Genomic DNA, 18,507 nt, shown 5'->3' on the forward strand with positions numbered 1-18,507 from the left:
ACTAGGAAATTGGAAATTTCAGTAATATATTGACCAGTGAGCTAAAAATGGTCTCATATTTCACATATGAGATATTTTTTTCAGATATCTGTAACCTTACTCCACTTGTCTGTGCCCACTGAGTTTAAAATCAGATGTGTGGATGCGGAGTGAGAACGGAGCGGGATGCGCAGAGAGTTTTTCTCTCGCTCCAGGAGTGGAAATGGAAAACCCGGAGTGGAGCTGGAGAGGAGTGATCGCGGAACGCTTTGAACCTGTCTCTCCGCTCCGCTCCAGACTGAAAGATTCCAGACGAGTGAACCTTCTTTTGGAACAAATTTCATCGATAGAAAAGAAATACACGAACTAGCTTTTTGAAGTTTAACTAGAGTGGAAGTTTTGCCTGAAATGTAAGTCATTCAACTTTAATAGCTTATTTATTGAGTTGTAATAGCACACGCGTCATCACATCTTAGCTGATGAGATTTAGTATAAGCAGCCAAATGTATGGTAGGCTATATTAAAGTCATGATGATGTTATGTTATGAAACTGTCGTTAATTATCAATGAAAACAATATAGCAATTATTGCATTACAGTGTGTATTTTTTACAGTGTGTATTGTAATGCAGTGAGAATTTATCATAAGATTAATGCTAATTATTATTAAATGCAAAATTAAGTGCTGCCATTTTTAACATCCACATGGTTATAATACTGTGGTTAGAATTATTTCTGAAAATACTATTTATATAGGCTATTGTACAATTATAATGAGTTATATATAAAGTCTCCATAGAAAGCGTTACCAAACTTTTTTGTGTGTGTAGTGGTCTGTGGGTGGCGCGCGCACTTCCAGCTGAACTCACGGTGCGCGAAGCGAGGCGCTTCGTCCGGACGCGCGCACATCCATGCAGCGGAGAGCGGAGTGGATCTGACCGCTGAAGGGGGTATCTCCTCCCGTTACCCAACCAATGTGATACCATCCGGCTCTTCGGGAGAGGTGTTCCTCTGTCGTCTCGACTGTCCTCACCTTGTTTGCTCTTAACAGCAATATTTCTTCACATTCAGAGAATAATGGAAGCGCTCACGACAAGATGCGCACTGTTTCTTGCGCAGATCGCACTCTTCAGTAAAACAGGTATGTAAAGCATGCATCTCTAGTTTACTTTATCTGTTTTTAATAAATCCTTCAATAATGGGTTTATAGATGAGTGTAGTGTGTATAATGCTGATGAACAGGTGCGGGAAGTGCTGGATGTCATGGTTTCCAAATCAAGCTTATTTTTATTGAACTTGGGGTTCACACTTAAACATGATTTATTTCTAGCTAAACGTGATCTGTGCCCAAAATTTCAAGTCTTTCTTTCATAATGAGTCATATCATGGCAATTCAAATATTTAGCTTTTGTCTGCTGTGTCTGCTGTATTGTTTTGCAGTCAGTACTGTACAAGAGAACATGGAACATTGTTTGAACAGAGAGTCTGTCTGAGCATATGCTTTATATACAGCCTTTAAATTCATGATCATAAGATCAAAAAGTAATGCTTTTTTTCTGCAATTTCAACCCATTAAAACTGGGAACTGGAGTTTAATTTCTGCTTTATATTTTTGTTCTGCCCAAGTCACAACACTGCTAAGTTCATGTACAGTTTCTATCTCTTTAAATGTAATACTGAGGAACAAAATCAAGTAAAAATTAATATTATGATTTTAATATTTTAGTGTGGTCTTACTTTACCTAGTAAATGGAAGTTACATAGGAAAAATAATAATAAAACATTAGCATTCTTGCAAACTGTCTAAACTGAATTATACATGCAAACATTCATATGAGGAGTTTTACAGTAAATGAATCATTCAGAGAACAGATTTTTTTTTTGAACATGAAAAATCTAATGAGGTTATACCTTAGTGACCTAAGTGCAGTGTAAAATCTGAAATGTGCAGTTGTCTCAAGTGCAGTTGCAATGTTCGCAATTTAAGGATTTATGTAAAGTAATGAATAGTATGAATACTTGAATACAGTTTTACATGGAGTGGGTTCTCATTTATGGGCGCTGCCATGTTGAGATCACATGACCAACGGTGGTACTTACTACTTCTAAAATTTGTTGAGATTGAATCCAAGAATGCCTACTATAAGTATGATAATAAATGAAGAATAAGAGAAGATAAGCAGCTTCAATAAAAAGCAGCAGCAGTTTGTAAACTTCATTCATCCAGACCAGTAGGTGTCAGTATAGTCTAGAACCCAATGACAAAATACTGGGACCATCAAGAGCACAAAAAACGTATTGAGTTCACGTCTAAGGAGGTATTTCTAGTTTATCTTACCTTTAAAATGACTTGTTAGTCTAAACGGAAAGAAAAATTACAGAAATCAGGGAGAGATAAAAAGCAAAAGACTGCAGGAAAATGTGGCTATTGTGGCTATTTTCTTTAGTGTCTACTATTTTTATTTGTTATACAGTGCAAGTACCCTGTGAGAAAAAAGTGTTGCTTGGCTCAAAGTTAACATATGCCACCATTGTTCAAATCATCCCATGCCCAGTTCAGCAGAAAGTGACAAATGCTTATACAAACTCAGACTTCAATCCTAGGCTCATTATTTTGTCTGCTATTTGTTACGAAGTGCCAAGAAGCGACTGATATGCCAGAATTAATCTTTTGGATGGCGTCTGAGACAAAGCCTCTAAGAGTTGACCAAAGGCATTTTACAAGGACTTGGAAAAGCCCTTTTGTAAGTCAGCTAGTGAACCGGGTATAGTCGGTACCTGCTAAAAAAATCCCTTACTACTTTTCTTCTTTTCTGTTCGGTGTTCTAAATGATGCTGTGATGAAATGTGTGGCACAAAAGAAGGGCTCAAACTTTAGGAAGCGATCTAGTGAATGAAACCTCTCTCTCTCTCACCATCTGTCTTCCCAAGTGTTGTACTATAGCTAACAAGTTTTTTTTCCCTTCTACACTTTTTTGGCACAGCTCTGTTTTTCCTCTGAGAAAGTCCCTGTGTTGTTTGTCGGGTCTTGGGTTTGTGACAGATGGTAGTAGCGAACTGTAAAGCTGTCAGTCCGGGGTTCACGCGGCCCCTCCTCTACTACATGCCTCATGTGTGTCCACCTGTGAGGGACGTGTGGTACTGTGTGTCTCTACATGCTCCAATTAGTTGTGTGTCCAAGCAGAATAACCATTTAGGCTTAAAGGAGAAGTTTGCTATTTTTCTATGTTTAAATACATCCATCTCTCCCAGAGTAAAGCAGGATATATAACGGGGAAAATAACTGTATTTGATTCATCAGGATTGGATTGGATTGTGAAGGGTGGGTGATACAGACTGAATGCAAGTCTGTTAAAATGCTAACTAAATAGCTGTTTGACTACATTATTCAATAGCCTATGTGGCCTCAGTGATGTCAGCAGAAAAGAAAAGTTGATTTGCTCATCTGTTTTCACTGTGAGTCTGTACATTATTAAAGTAGATTCTTCAGTGACTTTTTCAGCAGGTTACATCATCAAACCAGTATATGGCGAAAATTAAGAGTAAGTCAATGAACTGTTTGCTCAAATGATTTGTTTAAAAACACTGATTTATTCTGAAAACAAAACATGATTTATAAGTGAGCCACAAAATGATTCACTCAACCGTTTCATTCAAAAAACTGAATCATTCATGAAAGAAACAAGTGATTCAATTTAAATGATTCATTCAAAAATACTGATTTGTTCAGGATTGAAACAAATGGCTCTCTTCATGTGTGAGTCACCACATCATTCACCCATCCAATTTGTAAAAAAATTATGTATCATTCAGAAATTAAACGAGTGAATTGATTTATTAGTGTGTCATAAAATCAATAAATCAGCAGATTCTTTTCAAAACACAGATTCGCTCAGGAAAGAGAAGTGTCTTAATGAGTGAGTCACAGAATCGTTCAGTCAACTGAGTCATTCAAAACATTGATTCATTTAGGAAATGAAACAAATGAAAGTCACTGATTGAATTAAAATAACGTACTACCATACTATACAATACCAGACTGTTATCTACCATACAATACTATTGTACAGTTTTTTTTATATATATCTTGTTAAAATGCTGTAAATAGCATAGCTGAATTAAACAGCTGTTTTAAAATGGAGTCAGTGTTTCATTCAGTCAAAAAATTCATTCAAGATCACTGATTTATTCAGCAGTCATCAAATAATTTCCCCATTTATTCAAAACACTAATTCATTCAATAACTGAAATAATTTGTAATATAATTCAGCTACTGTTTTCAAGAATGAGTCATTGAATTATTCAGTCAACCTGTTTGTTCAAGAACACCGTTTTATTCTGGAATAAAGCAAGCAATTGAATTAAATCATTTACCCTTATATATATGTGTGTGTAACGGAGTACAAACTTCATAATCACGGGAAGAAGGAGGCGAGAGCGGGCGAACATTCAAATCAAAGTTTAATTACAAAATAAACACAAAACATTGCGACAAACAAAACTAAAACACAAAATAAAACCCAGGCCTGGTCCTCTCTCGTCTTTCACTGTTGTCGCTCCTCTTTTGTATCCTTCCGATCTTCTCTGTGAGACTCTAACCCGGTGAGTGGAGCAGGTGTCGCTCATTTCCCAATCACTCCACCGGCCTCGTTCCCATGGCTCTCGGCCCCACCCCACTCGTCACTATATATATATATATATATATATATATATATATATATATATACATTCAGCCAAGTATGGTGACCCATACTCAGAATTTGTGCTCTGCATTTAACCCATCCAAAGTGCACACACACACACACACTGTGAACACACACCCGGAGCAGTGGGCAGCCATTTATGCTGCGGTGCCCAGGGAGCAGTTTGGGGCTTGTGCCTTGCTCAAGGGAACCTCAGTCGTGTTATTGCCAGCCCGAGACTCAAACCCACAACCCTAGGGTTAGGAGTCAATATCTCTTACCACTAGGCCAAGACTTCCCCTTCCCACTTTTAATTTCTTAAACAAGATTAATTTCTCAGCTTCATTTGGGACTATTTTCAGCAGTGGCACAAAAAGAGACAGAATAACTAGCCATATCTTTTTTTCCAAAATGTAAATCACTCACTATTAATTGGTTGATAGAACTTCTTAGTTTAACGCATCTGTTTGTGACCAGAACTTTTTTGTCTGTGTTTTTTTTTTCTTTTTTGTTCTTTGGTGGGGGCAATTGGGGCAGCCTGGCATCCAGACTCCCTGTCCGAATCTGCTTGTGAAAACAGGAGCACATTTCCCCTAAGCGGCAGCGGGGGCATTTGATGAACAGATTATTCGGCATTAGGCTCAAGCACATTCAGTCAGGCATGCCTCAGAGTCCTGTCTTTTCTCTCCTTCCCAAGACAGTGGAGGGGCCAAGCGTGAATGGACTGGGGCGGTGGCGAGGGGGGCTTCAGTGGTGTGCCAAATCTCTGCACCATCCTGCCCATGGCCTTGGGCCAGTCCCGCTTAGTGAATTATGCTGTCAGCTGCTCGATTTTTTTGTGCCTGGCTGGAAAGAAGCGACCGGTGCTCATGGACATGCAACAACGTAGGGTGTCTGGACTTGAAAGGGGGTCTTTTTGTATGTGGCATGTGAGTGTGACATTCAGGTGGGGCCCTGATTTGTCCCAGTGGTGGTGCTCCCATGTCACAAAGGATGGATGAGCGAGTTGGGGTACTTTTGTGTGTCTATGTGGGAGGGAGGAGTGAACATGAACTGAGGCTTTCCTCTTTGCGCTCTTTTATTGCAAACACCTACGTGGAGCACTGCTGTGTGTATTTATTAAGAGCTATATTTCATCCAAACAAATTTAAATTCATTGTGTTTATCATCATAAGACAAGACCCACTTACACTTGTCTTGTCTTTTCTTCATAAAATGTAAAACTCTAATTCAGCTCACAGTCTTTTATATGTTATTTCATCTCTTCAGATCTTCCTTTATTTCTCCATCCATTGAAAGTCTGTCTCTCTTTCTGTGTCCGTGGAGAATCTCAGCGTCTTCATCTCAGTGCATGTAGATTGACAGGTTCTGCCGGGGCCCCAATGGCTCTCTGCCGGTTGGGTTAGTATCCCTGACTTGCCACTTAATTAATGACAGCCGACTAGGGTTTGCTGTCATGCTACTGAAAGAGCTGCTCCCGTCTACCACTGGAGAAAACAAGAGCAGGTCTGTTGAGTGCTAGCTTAAGATGCTTTGAGATCCCTTCCTGTTCTTTTCCAGGCTAGAGGTGTGTGGTCTAGATCTCTGCTCTCATTCAATGGACCTTGGAGAAGATGCTGAATACAAATCAAAGTAAAGTTTGGACACTATGATATAGTCGCTTGGTCTCTGACACTGTGTGAGTATAAAGTCTGGGGTCACTGTGAGCACCAAAAAAGAGGACAGTCAAAGCTGCTTGTGTTTTCTGCTTAAATCACTTTTGTTCTTGGAGTAGTTTCAATTATATATATCTATCTATCTGTCTGTCTGTCTGTCTCATCAAGAGTTGAACTTGGTTTGCCCAAAGCACAACTATGCTATATGTCAGAGTGCTGGCTGCGAGTCTGATGAAAGGGTCGGCTTTCAAAGGTTAATTGCAAACTGAACTGATCACAAACAATGTATACGCTGCTGAGGACTGAATGGACATGTTGACTTTGATACTAGCCGAATAGTTTTGATCAAGTAAACATCCTCATCAGATCACACAAACACTGAAAGTCTCCTCTTCCACAAGCAGATGACAGAGATCCACATCGGGGTTAGGAGGAGACAGCTGGTGGATGAGCTGTGGGTGGTTTGCTGATCTTCCCCAGATTGGACTCAAATGGGACAAAGACCAGGGCAAGAGCTTATCTCACAATCAAGGCTCTTATCAGATGTACAAGTGCATTTGACATTGAGGAGTTACTTGCCCCTGATGATGTTCTCTGAGGGATGCAATTCTAGATTTTTTTAAATAAATACTTTACTCAAAAATTAAACATTTTTCATCCATGAAACAGCATTTACAGAGCTAACAAAATCTGTTATAAGAAAGTTTGCTAATATTCCTGTTAAGTTATAAAAATTTAATTTCTTTCAAAATCATTCAAAATCATTCAAAATCAAAAATGTGCGCATTCTGTCGTTCAGGAAACATTCCATTTTATCATTTTGCAAACATTATGGTATAACGTCACTTTCAACGTTGAAATCTTTTACTGATTAATCTGAAATCTTAATGTTGAAATCTGTTACTTAGTATTACTACTATTTTGATATTTTGAATATCATTAAAAACCTGTCAACTTTGAACAAACGTTCTATTAATGTTACTGCAAGGACTTGGGGAGAACCTTGCCAGAATGGGAGTTTGTGTGGTGAGAGTGAAGGGAAGTGACTAAAAAATCATATATTTATTTTGCATTAATATATTTGTATGTGTAAAAAAAGTAATTAATAATAAAGAAAATTGGCAAAATAAAGTTTGGCAGCCAGTAATATATATTTGTAAATATATAGTATTTACAATAAATGTATATGTGCATTTTCAGAATTCACTCTGCATTGGGATGTGTGTCAAGTTAGTAAAAACACTTGCCAACACTTAACAAATTGCATACACATTCAAAGTTGCAATTTTAAATGAAAATGTTTCAGTGTCACTCAAGGACAGTCTTCCCCCATTTGAGAATTAATGCTCTTTTTCAATTAGGATACCACTCCAAATAGCTCCTCGCATGGGTCCTCCAGGCCATCAAAGAAATAATAGGAGATCTTCAGAGTCTCTTAATTAGGGCTGATTCTTGTTAATCCAGTTCACCCCGCCTGCACCATATGTGCCAGGGGAAACCTCTGTGGCCCAATGCAGGTGAAAGAAGAATTAGAAAATCCTCCCTCCTTTTTCATTCAACCTGTAGTAATGCATTCTGAATTTGTACAAGGCTGAGTGGGTAATCTCTGGTTTGAATGAGAGGAGGAGACACATCGGAGAGCTTCTCACACTTCTTGGAGCTCCCATTGCTCCGGCCAATTAGCAAGATTCATCAAATTAAACTGCTTTATAACTCACTGTATAAAATACTCTCATAACGACTTCAAAGAGTATTTGGAGCTCTTTGCTTCATATTATGAAACATCCTGTAGCAGTGCTTCACAACATGTGGGTTGTGACCCAAAAATTGATTTCAGATCTGTTCTGATGGTTTGCTGATGGCAATAATGCTTAAAAAAAAAGTGTAACAAAAAGCTAAAATGTTTCAAGAAGTCCAAACCTTTATGCTCTTATTGATGTTTAATAATGCTAATTCATTTCCCTGTTCATGGTTTGGGTCTTACTGAATGCTGGTGGGCCCTTGATTACATTTATTTTCGTCTAGGCTGGCTTGTGCCAAATCAGAGACTTCTTATGTTCCTCATGAGGTCTCTAAGCATGTGGAGATCTGGTTGAAAAGATTCATCTCAGATGTACAGCGCTCTTTCTGCACTGAGAGAATGGCTGTGTATACTGTGTGCATCTGTGTTGATCATTTCTCAGGATGTTGTTCTTGCTTGACGGCTTCTCAGAAACACAACTTGAGTCAGTTAGCTTCTAATAACATTCAAGACCTTTAATCACCAATTAAGTGCTTTAGTCACTAGTTGGATATACCACATTTTAAAATCATGGTTAAATGATGGTTATTCTTGAACAAAAATATTAAAGGTATTTTCAGTGTATTGAATTATAATAATAATAATATATATGTGGCCATCTACAGCTACAGTTACTCTCATGTTGCACAAAGGGTAGTTAAAAAAAAGTGTTTGGAACCGTGGCTTAGTAAACATTGAGCTGTGGTGCTCATATGGGAGATTTGAGTTTGTATCTGGACCACAACTTGATCACTCCTATTTGATATGATTTCTCTTCATTTTGAATATCAATCCAAACAGCAAAAACAAGGATATTTAATTTGAAGATGTCTTCAGACATGTCTGTTAGAGCGCAGCATCCTCATTTGCTTTCATTTTCATTCCAGTTTTGTTCTTGTTTTCTTTTTTTGCTCTTAGGGTTTGTCAGTGCATCTTTTTTGACTCTCTGAGTCCCTTTTTGATGCCATCAAAGCTCTCTTTGTCTATAAACAGAAGGCTCAGATGGACCCCATATTTTAAACAAAGCCAAATCCAACTGTAAATGTTTACTGCTGTTTCACATTTGAGGCAGAATTGAGTGGCAAACTCCACTTTGCCATTTTTGACTCAGAACTTTGTTATGTAGTCACTTCAAGAGTTTGAGCTCACTCAGTAAAGACAAACATTAGTAAACTCGTAACTTCAGGCAATTCTTAGTGAAAGAAACTGTGAAACTGTGTTCATGGGGATGGGTGTGATTTGGCCCAAGGTCCATTTGTTTTCCCGGAGTAGTAGCAAAAACGTTTCCTGCATGCTGATTGGCTAAAACAGCTCTTTGGCCAGGATAACAAGCTTTGATCAGGTTTGGTATAGTTTTGTTAAAGGGATAGTTCTCCCAAAAATGAAGATTGTGTCATAATTTATTCACTTCCATATTGTATTGATATTGTATGGAAATGATACATTTTAAAGAATGAGCTGTGAGGTATGCTACCAATTGTTTTTAGTAAATTGAACCGAATTAGTCAGATTCATGAACAAGTAATTTTGATTGGTTCACTGATTCATTAAAAAGATCCAACTCAAAAGACTGATTCATTAATCAGGGATCACTTCACCTCTCATGATCACGTACTCGAAAAAAACTTTCCGAAACTTGTGACAAACCAGAAGTAATATTTTTGGAATAGAAATACTCCTTCAAACGTACAACTTAATTTTTGAAACTTTGTCCATGTTTAGCATGGGAATACGCAAATCCGTCGTCAAACTGGGCCTCGTTTGTAAAACAAGCATCTTCGAAATGCAGGGAACAAACAAAAACACTTGCACAACTCCGTTGATGCTCTGTAAAAATAAACTCCATCCACTGGTCCCTTAATGCTGTTTTTTTTGGTAATATGTGCAGGGTTGTCTTGGCCTGGCAACCAAAAACACACTTCTTTTGTGACATTTCGCAACGCTCTCGCTCTGATCACTGAATCGCTCTGATCAGTGAATGTCTGTGCTCTCAGTGCTCTGCTATACGGGAGCGCGCGCTCTTCCGGCAGAAGTGCCCTAGGACCCATATAAGGAAATTCCACTCCATCTAACGTCACACAGACCCAAACTCGAAAAAAACTTTCCGAAACTTGTGACAAACCGGAAGGAGTATTTTGGGAACAAAAATACTCCTTCAAACATACAACTTAATTTTTAAACTTTGTCCATGTTAAGCATGGGAATCCAACTCTTTAACGGTGTAAAAAACTCAGTATGCATGAAATAGCATTTCATCCCCCCTTTAAACATGTAATCCTATCCAACACCTAAACCTAACAACTATCTTACTAACTATTTATAATCAGCAAATTAGCATTTTATTGATGCAAAAGTCATAGTTAATGGTTTATTAATAGCAAGAATTGGACCTTAAAATAAAGTGTGAGCAAATTATTATAATTTTTTTGGTGATGTTTTTGGATTTTAACATTACTAAACATGACGCCTAATGCAATGCTAGTTGACTACAGCATGATTAGAAATAAATCACACTTACAACCAATGTCCTGTCTTTGATGAACCCGGTCGCCATCAGTCTTATCAGGTGGCACAGCAGGGTTGATGCTGGAAAGCACCCGAGCAAGTTTACAGTGCAATTAAAAGCACATCCTCTACCCACACACACTTCACTCAAACAGAGATTCTGTGTATCCTACACACACTCACACACCTGTAAGCTTCATCTGCTTACTCTGGCAACAAACCGTTTGCTCGCTTGCTGAGGGCATTATTTCTATCGATTTCCATTCAGAGTGCACAGTACAATACTCAGTATTTTATATCATGAGTAATTATTACATGATTAGGAGCGTAAAAGGTTGCATGCTATTCCTAAAAAAAAAAAAAAAAAAAAAAAACTCTGACCTTGTCTTGACACATTTTCTATGTTTTCTCACTGAAAGTTGAAGCAAAACTTCTTGAGGAGAGTTTTATGGTAAAATAGCTATGAGCCTTTAGCATAATTCTGTCCCTCTTCATCAATGCATGATATAAATGAAGCATTATCATGAAATGTTGTTAGCAAACTAATAGCTTAGCAAAGAGTATTACATTAGCGGTTAGCACTATGCTAAGCTGTTAGCTTGTTAAACAAGGGCTACCTGAAAACAAAAAGATGAGAAGTATCTTAGTACACTATATCCAATTCAGCCAACACTACGTGCTAATCATAGCTATGTGCTGTTGCTTACATGATTATTTATTCAACTGTGGTGCTAGCATACATATACTGTAGATGATATCAAGTTCTGATATTATTGGATATTTATTAGAAAAACATTGTGGTATAGGGCTCCGTCATTCTTTGTTGGTTTTGTTAATTAGTGAACAACAGAGATTTTTCAATGAGCTTGGCAGATACTGATATTTAGAGCAATTAATATACAGTATATTACAGGGCTGCCAACTTTTCATTTCAACTTGAAGTGAGAATTTGCCTCATGTTGACTGGGATTAATCTTGAGTGCTGCTCTCTTCTGTCTCCTATTTCGAGATGACTCTTTTATGTGGTTGTACACCTTTAATATCACTAATAACAGTTGAGGCTTGAAGTGTCCTCTTCTGACACATGTCTTTAAGAAGTGGTTGTGTTCTCTCGTCCCTAATACATTAGAGTGGTGAGGAACAAAGGGTCACCTCCCTTACATTACCCTCTTGATACCTCTCTGTCTGGTCTTGGTTGCTCTTCCTCTTTAAAGTAATTTCACATCCTTTTGCTGGTTCTTATGGAACCTAAAAGTCTTGAGACAAGATGTTTTGTTTTTATGTTCTACAGAAAAAAGAAAGTCGTACATATTTGAAACATCATGAGGGTTAGTAAAAATTACTGAATTTTAATTTATGGGTGACCTATTTCTTACCTTCGTTACCTTCGAATGTCTTTACTAAATCAAGATTTTTTTTTTTTTGTCAGAAATATGATGAAATAGCTTTAACAATGTTGATAGTTGAAGTGAGTAAGCGGTTGTGTTTATTAAACTATTTCTCCCTAACTGGAAGTCAGTTGCGATAACTACTTGCTTGCCCCATGTGGCGACACTGAGATGTTAAAATAGCTATTATCATTTAGCATAATTCTATCCATTTTCATCATTGCCTGATTATAAATGTAGCATGTTATTATGATACCTTTTTTGTCAAGCTAAAAGTTTAGCATAGCACGAACTGTTTATTAAAAGCTTGTTGCTTTTCGTAAACAGTTATCATGCTAAGCTGTTAGCTTATTAAAACTTGTTAAGGCCAACTGAAAACACGAAGAAAATTGAATATTTAATTCAAAGTTTTTTTTGCCATAAATATGTTGAAATTGCTGGATGTTGACATACTTGCTCTGCCATGACAATATTATATAAAAAGAAAAAACTGACCATAGAAGAAGTCAGTTTCTGTAAATGCTCGCTATAGAGTCTCTTGTGTGGACATTGAGAATGCAAAGTTAGCTTGCATTGCATTTTGAACTGCATTTTTGACAAATTCCAATGCAAGAAAACAAGCTTATTTAGTTTTAGGCAAATGTGTTCACATTCTTAAGCTTTACGAGGACAACTTTTTATTTTATTTTATTTTTTTACATAATGTATTGTGAGATGTATTTTGAATATTTAAGGCCCGCTAACCTGAAGGAGTCTATGAAGTTTTAATAACTGTCCTAAGAATATTGTCAAGGCAAGTCGCCTTTATTTATATAGCGCTTTACGCAATACTGATTTACGCAATACTGATACTGTGTTAAAGCAGCTTTACAGTGTTAAACAGGAAAATAGTTTGTCAATAATGCAGGAGGACAATAACAGAGACATTTTCCATCTTAAGTCAGTTCATTGATGATTCAGTGAAGTCATCATCCAGTTTAGCTCTCTTCCAATAGTGTCTGTGCAATCAGTCAAAATGGTGGAAAAAAACCTTGGGATAAACCAGGTTCAACCCAGGAGCCAGTTCTCCTCTGGCCACAACATAGCTATACTGATAAAAACACAGAGGAGCAATATTGTTGGAATCACTTTAAGAACTTTTTTTTTTTTTAAGCTGATGAACAATAAAAACATTAACAACCAATTAGAACTTAAAGGGTTAGTTCGCCCAAAAATGTCATTATGTCATTAATAACTCACCCTTATGCTGTTCCAAACATGTAAGACCTCCATTTATCTTCGAAACACAGTTTAAGATATTTTAGATTTAGTCCGAGAGCTCTCAGTCCCTCCATTGAAGCTGTGTGTACGGTTTACTGTCCATGTCCAGAAAGGTAGAAAAAAACATCATCAAAGTAGTCCATGTGACATCAGAGGGTCCGTTGGAATTTTTTGAAGCATCGAAAATACATTTTGGTCCAAAAATAGCAAAAACGACGACTTTATTCAGCATCGTCTTCTCTTCTGTGTCTGTGTGAGAGAGAGTTCAAATCAAAGCAGCTGGATTTCCGGTTCGCGAACGAATCATTCAGTTCACCAAATCAAACTGAATCGTTTTAAACGGTTCGCATCTCTAATATGCATCAATCCACAAATGACTTAAGCTGTTAACTTTTTTAATGTGGCTGACACTCCCTCTGAGTTCAAACAAACCAATATCCCGGAGTAATGCATGCACTCAAACACTACACTGACTGAACTGCTGTGATGAACACCGAGCCGAGCCAGATAACGAACAATAGACTGACTCGTTCACATCATTTTAATCATGGTATTTGTAATCAAACTGTGGAAGTACAAATGTTAATGAATACAGCCCCCCCCCCAAAAAAAAAAACAAAACAAAAAACAAACAAACAACAACAACATGGTTTACTTTTACTATAATAAAAAATGGTTAATTATCATAAGGGTTGAGCTGGCAGAAATAGTAAGAGCAGTCTGCTAATAGCTATTCCATTCAGTCCTTTTCAAAATTAGTTAGCACTATATGCTAACAAGATTGCTAACTGAAGGTACATTCACCATTTTTTTAATAATACATCTTCAGTTAATCACAAATTAGATGCATTTATGTGCTCGAAAATATTTTTCATTAGTTCCCATTGACTAAATCATTTCAGTGATAAGTGTTCTTTTTAAAAGTATGCCAAAATAGATATATATTTTTTTCACAATGGAAGAAATAGTTACACAACAACAACTGTATTTTGGCAAAAATTGTGGTTGCCATGGTCATTTTTGTTAGGGTAATCTAGCGTCACGTCTAGTCATAAAGAAACAAAATACACTTCGATGTTGTCAATACTCCCAAACGTGCTAAATTGGCTCAGAAAAGCTACCCTCAGTGAGCTATAATTAGCATATATGACTAGACGTGACGCTCTGATACACTGTGAAAGTGTGTAGACGTTTGTATGGCATAACAGGTGCACAGACAGTCTTGAAAAGACCAAAACCAATGTGTAGACAGACAGACAAAAGCTAATAGAAAGATGAGCCAAGACTTTACTTCTGCTGCTAGTGGATAGGCAGGCAGTTTCCCTCAGCAAACCCATTCAGTGTAGGGTATCCTAGCTAAAGGTGTAAAGGTGTTTCATGTCAAAGCCATTGTTGTTTGTATTATGGCCTTTCTCCCAAGGAACAGGGCTCTCTTTAGGGAGGTTTCTTTCTTCTTTTAAAAGAATTAACATGGTTGAGTTTGGCAATAGACCGTTATTCAAATCGGACACCCAAGGTCATTCTCAAGAAAGGTTTTTTTTTCTCCCATAAAAACTGATGAGAAGTATTAATTAACATCTTGACATTATTAATAATCATTAAAAATAGCTTAATTTAATTTAATTTCATTTCATTTTATTAATTTCATTTTTTTTTGTTTTAAATGAAAAATCTCTTTAAACTAAATAAAATTATCTAAAATAAAATAAAATTATAATATACTTAATAAAACAATTTTATTTACATTTTTTTAAACAAATTTAAACAATATTTTATTTTATTTTATTTTACAACAGGGACAAATTCTCATGAAAATTATTTTCTAAGATGTTTTTAATATAATGTCAAAACAGTGATCAGTCTAAAAGCAATAAATTATGAAAAATAAAAAATATGCAAATAACAGAACTTTTTCAGCACATTTTACAAATTTAAAAAACTACAAATATGATATAATAATATTAAGTCTACACCATTTCATATTTACAATTATGCCTTTTATATGAAGTTTATATGAACTGAAAAATCAATGGACATGTTTGTCACCATATTTTTAGAATGACCATATACAATGCTCATCAATATTTCTTTATTAACTTAAATCACTCAGAAATATTACTTTTTTCAGGCTGATCAAGGTAATTGGATGCACATTTTAGAGTAAACCAGCTCTGTCAGAAAAAGACAAAGTCTCTGTATATGTTTTAATTCACTGCTTTCCTATGACGTCCTATATGTCAATTTTGTTCTGTTTTTGTTGGTCAGTCTGCAGTGATGAGGCTGGCACAGATCGAGTTATGGACAGTTATGGATCAGAGGTCCGACCCACATGCAATAGGCATGCATGCTAATTATGTGCTAATTACAGCACTGGCGGAAAGCCTCTCCCACTGCATCGGTTTCTCTGTTTATTTACTAGAAGTCAGTTTAGGAGGATTAAGCGAATACAAAGTATATTCAAAAAGTTAATTTATGTTCCAGGCCCATTTGACTTTTAAGGAACACAAATGGAATAATAATAACTATTTTTGTTTTACATAATAAGAGAGTCACAAGGTGAATAATGAAAATTTTGCTTCTCTTTTATATATAAAATGACCAAAGCTTGCTGATCAGCAGGAACCCAATGTTTTGAAAGAGTGGGATGATTATGAGGAAGAACTGCATGACCTTAAAGTCCTTGGTGATGACCTTCTGACAATTAAGAGACTTTTTTTTTTAAGTCAAGTGAATGAAACCACCATGCAAAAGACTGAACAAAGAGAACAATAGAGGTTGCCTTTCCGCGCATCTCCTCCTGAACTCACATTCTCTATTATTCACATATTGTTTTTACAATATGATGCATACTTACTTTAATAAAATAATTATGCCATTTGATTTTGGCACTGTCACTCTCCTAATAGATTTGTGTGGTGGATTACAACCTAACTGCAGTATCAAACCATTAACCATGAATTAACTGCTGCAAGAGGAAGTTTAAAGATTGACCTCTCTTTTTGAAACAACCATCCTGCTTTATTGCTGTTTTTAAGAGATTTTAACTAATATTTGTAAGCCAATTAAAAAAAAAAAAAAAACATATTGCCACATTTTAAATCTAAAGATTTGTATCCCGTTAAACATTTTTATTGAGCAAACATATTTATTAATTTTGATGGAATAAACTGATATTGTTTTTCTTTTCCAGCGGATGTATCAGAAGCATATGGATTCAGATCACAGAAAAAACTCTCAGAGAACATAGAGTGGTCGTATGCGGGTGAGTATTGAATTCGAACTGTACTTACATTGTGTTTATCATCTCTGTATAGTGATCATAGTGATTAGACTTCAGTTTGTGTAAAGGGCCTGCCAGAATTTCTAAAGATGCACATTTTGAACTGAAGCACTGGTGGCATCCTTCCCCCATGCCAGCTCAGGTTTAGGTTTTTTAACTTTGTCTAAGCATGCAGGTTTTAATTCCACAGATTAAGCTCATCCGTATCTAACTGGGCTTTCAGGGTTAATGTGGCCTAAATTACAAGCCGGTCTGATCTCGCCCAGACAGTGCATTTCAAAGTTTAGAGGGTGAGTTTGGGCTTTCATGCACTATAACTCCAAGTTTGATGCTCCGTTGTGTTGTTCATCTCTGCTGAAGCTGACTAATCCCAGTATTTCCATGGAAAGCCTGAATTAATTGGAATAGAAATGTGACAGTTTAAGTGTCTTTATAATATAGTGTTTGAAATTATAAATTTAGAGACGATTTATAAATTTTTAGACTCTTTATGGGGCATATTGTTCACTTTTTGTTGTAGTAATTTAGTTTTACATAATTTCCGGGACTTTCTCTGATTCTGTTTGGGCCGTTCTTGATGACACACTTTTAAGACTTTATGCAAATGACCCGTTGTGATTGCCTTTGAAATGAGTGAACACACAGGGTAAGTCTCTGTAAATCTGGAGAGTTGTAGTTTAGTGTGTTGAAGGTTGTGATGTCAATACAATTACCATTTGTACACGATCAGCATGTAGCAGTTTGGAATTTTAGTTTTCATGCACTGAGGATGAATTTCATGCACTTTTGCATTAAAGTAGCCTATATCGTTACAGCACATCAAAAGCCCAGCTAATAGAGAATGCTCTCAGAACTTTGGCTACGTTCTGGTTAGGTTCTCTCAAAGTTCTGAACAAACATACTTCCAGTAACGGTAATAGAATGTTGGTTTTTAATAACATTCCCAAAACTATAGCACAAAAATTAATTAATGGAATGTTTCATTATTTAATTTTTATTTAATGAATTTTTGTGCTATAGTTTTGGGACGCACAGCAGCACACAAACATTTTTTAAAAATTAAAAATGACATTCCACCAGGTAAAAACCGAACCCACCATGGGGCTAGGGCAACTGGCTTTTAAAGGAATTGGGATTGGTTTATTGCATGTTACGCCCAAAAAACACCCATTATTCATTAAGAGAATAGGGACAACCCATTTAGACCGTCCCATCATTAAACTAGCAAAAGTGGATTTGGACATGCCCTGAGTGCACCTGCGCCGTGCACTTTAGACTTTAGACTTTAGACTGTGCTTAGATCGTTGAAATAGGGCCTCACATGAATGTTGTTTCTAAACCTCTGGCCCAAACCACCAGGCTTTAATCATTGTGGGATCCCCCCATCTGACCCCCAGATTTCGCGATATTCCTGTAGCGAAACTCATATATTAAATAGCAATATTTAATAGCTATTGTTGCTCATATAGCAAAACTCATTATATTAAACAGTTCTCACATCCATATTTTGCTACTGTTTTACCTTCATAAAGTCTATTATTATATAATTGAATATAGGACTGGGTATCGATTCAGATGAAAAGATCGATTCACGGCTTTTGACAATTGATATCGAATCGATGTCATTTAAAGCTGCAGTAGGGAACTGTTGATGCTCTAGCGGTTAATAAACAGAACTGCTTGCGTCTTGCGGAAGAACATTGTAGCGGGAACTACTTCTCTCTGTTTATGTCTATGAAGAATCACAAAGGTACTGGGTTACTCCGCCGCGGTACCCCCGAAGCAATCTAAAATAGTCAGAATATAAACTCTTATTATAGGTGCACCCTAGTGATTCAGGACAAGCTAAAAACACGGTTTGGAAAATGGATTCATGGTGTACTCTCTTATTATGTTCATTTTTCTACATTTTGAACACAAACAAAGTTATGGACCGCAGCTCTGATTGGTTGTTTCTTACCGGGAGCAGATGACTTTCT

At 36.7% G+C, this 18,507-nt stretch overlaps 1 protein-coding gene across 5 annotated transcripts in view; it reads left to right on the forward strand.

Moving 5' to 3' along the window:
* Positions 1 to 229: 229 nt before the first annotated feature.
* LOC113066965 (receptor-type tyrosine-protein phosphatase zeta-like) overlaps positions 230 to 18,507 on the forward strand; it is a 46,863-nt gene continuing 28,585 nt past the window's right edge. For 2 of the 5 annotated variants that reach the window (XM_026239110.1, XM_026239111.1), the window contains exons 1-3: positions 230 to 389; positions 809 to 1,119; positions 16,439 to 16,510. In XM_026239110.1, coding sequence (XP_026094895.1) covers positions 1,056 to 1,119; positions 16,439 to 16,510 — 136 coding nt within the window. In that variant the 5' untranslated portion in view covers positions 230 to 389; positions 809 to 1,055. The remainder of the gene's footprint in view (positions 390 to 808; positions 1,120 to 16,438; positions 16,511 to 18,507) is intronic. The other 3 variants (XM_026239112.1, XM_026239113.1, XM_026239114.1) reach the window with 2 other exon arrangements.

Source organism: Carassius auratus, chromosome 50 (genome assembly GCF_003368295.1).
Source record: "Carassius auratus strain Wakin chromosome 50, ASM336829v1, whole genome shotgun sequence".
In the NCBI taxonomy this organism is placed as follows: domain Eukaryota; kingdom Metazoa; phylum Chordata; class Actinopteri; order Cypriniformes; family Cyprinidae; genus Carassius; species Carassius auratus.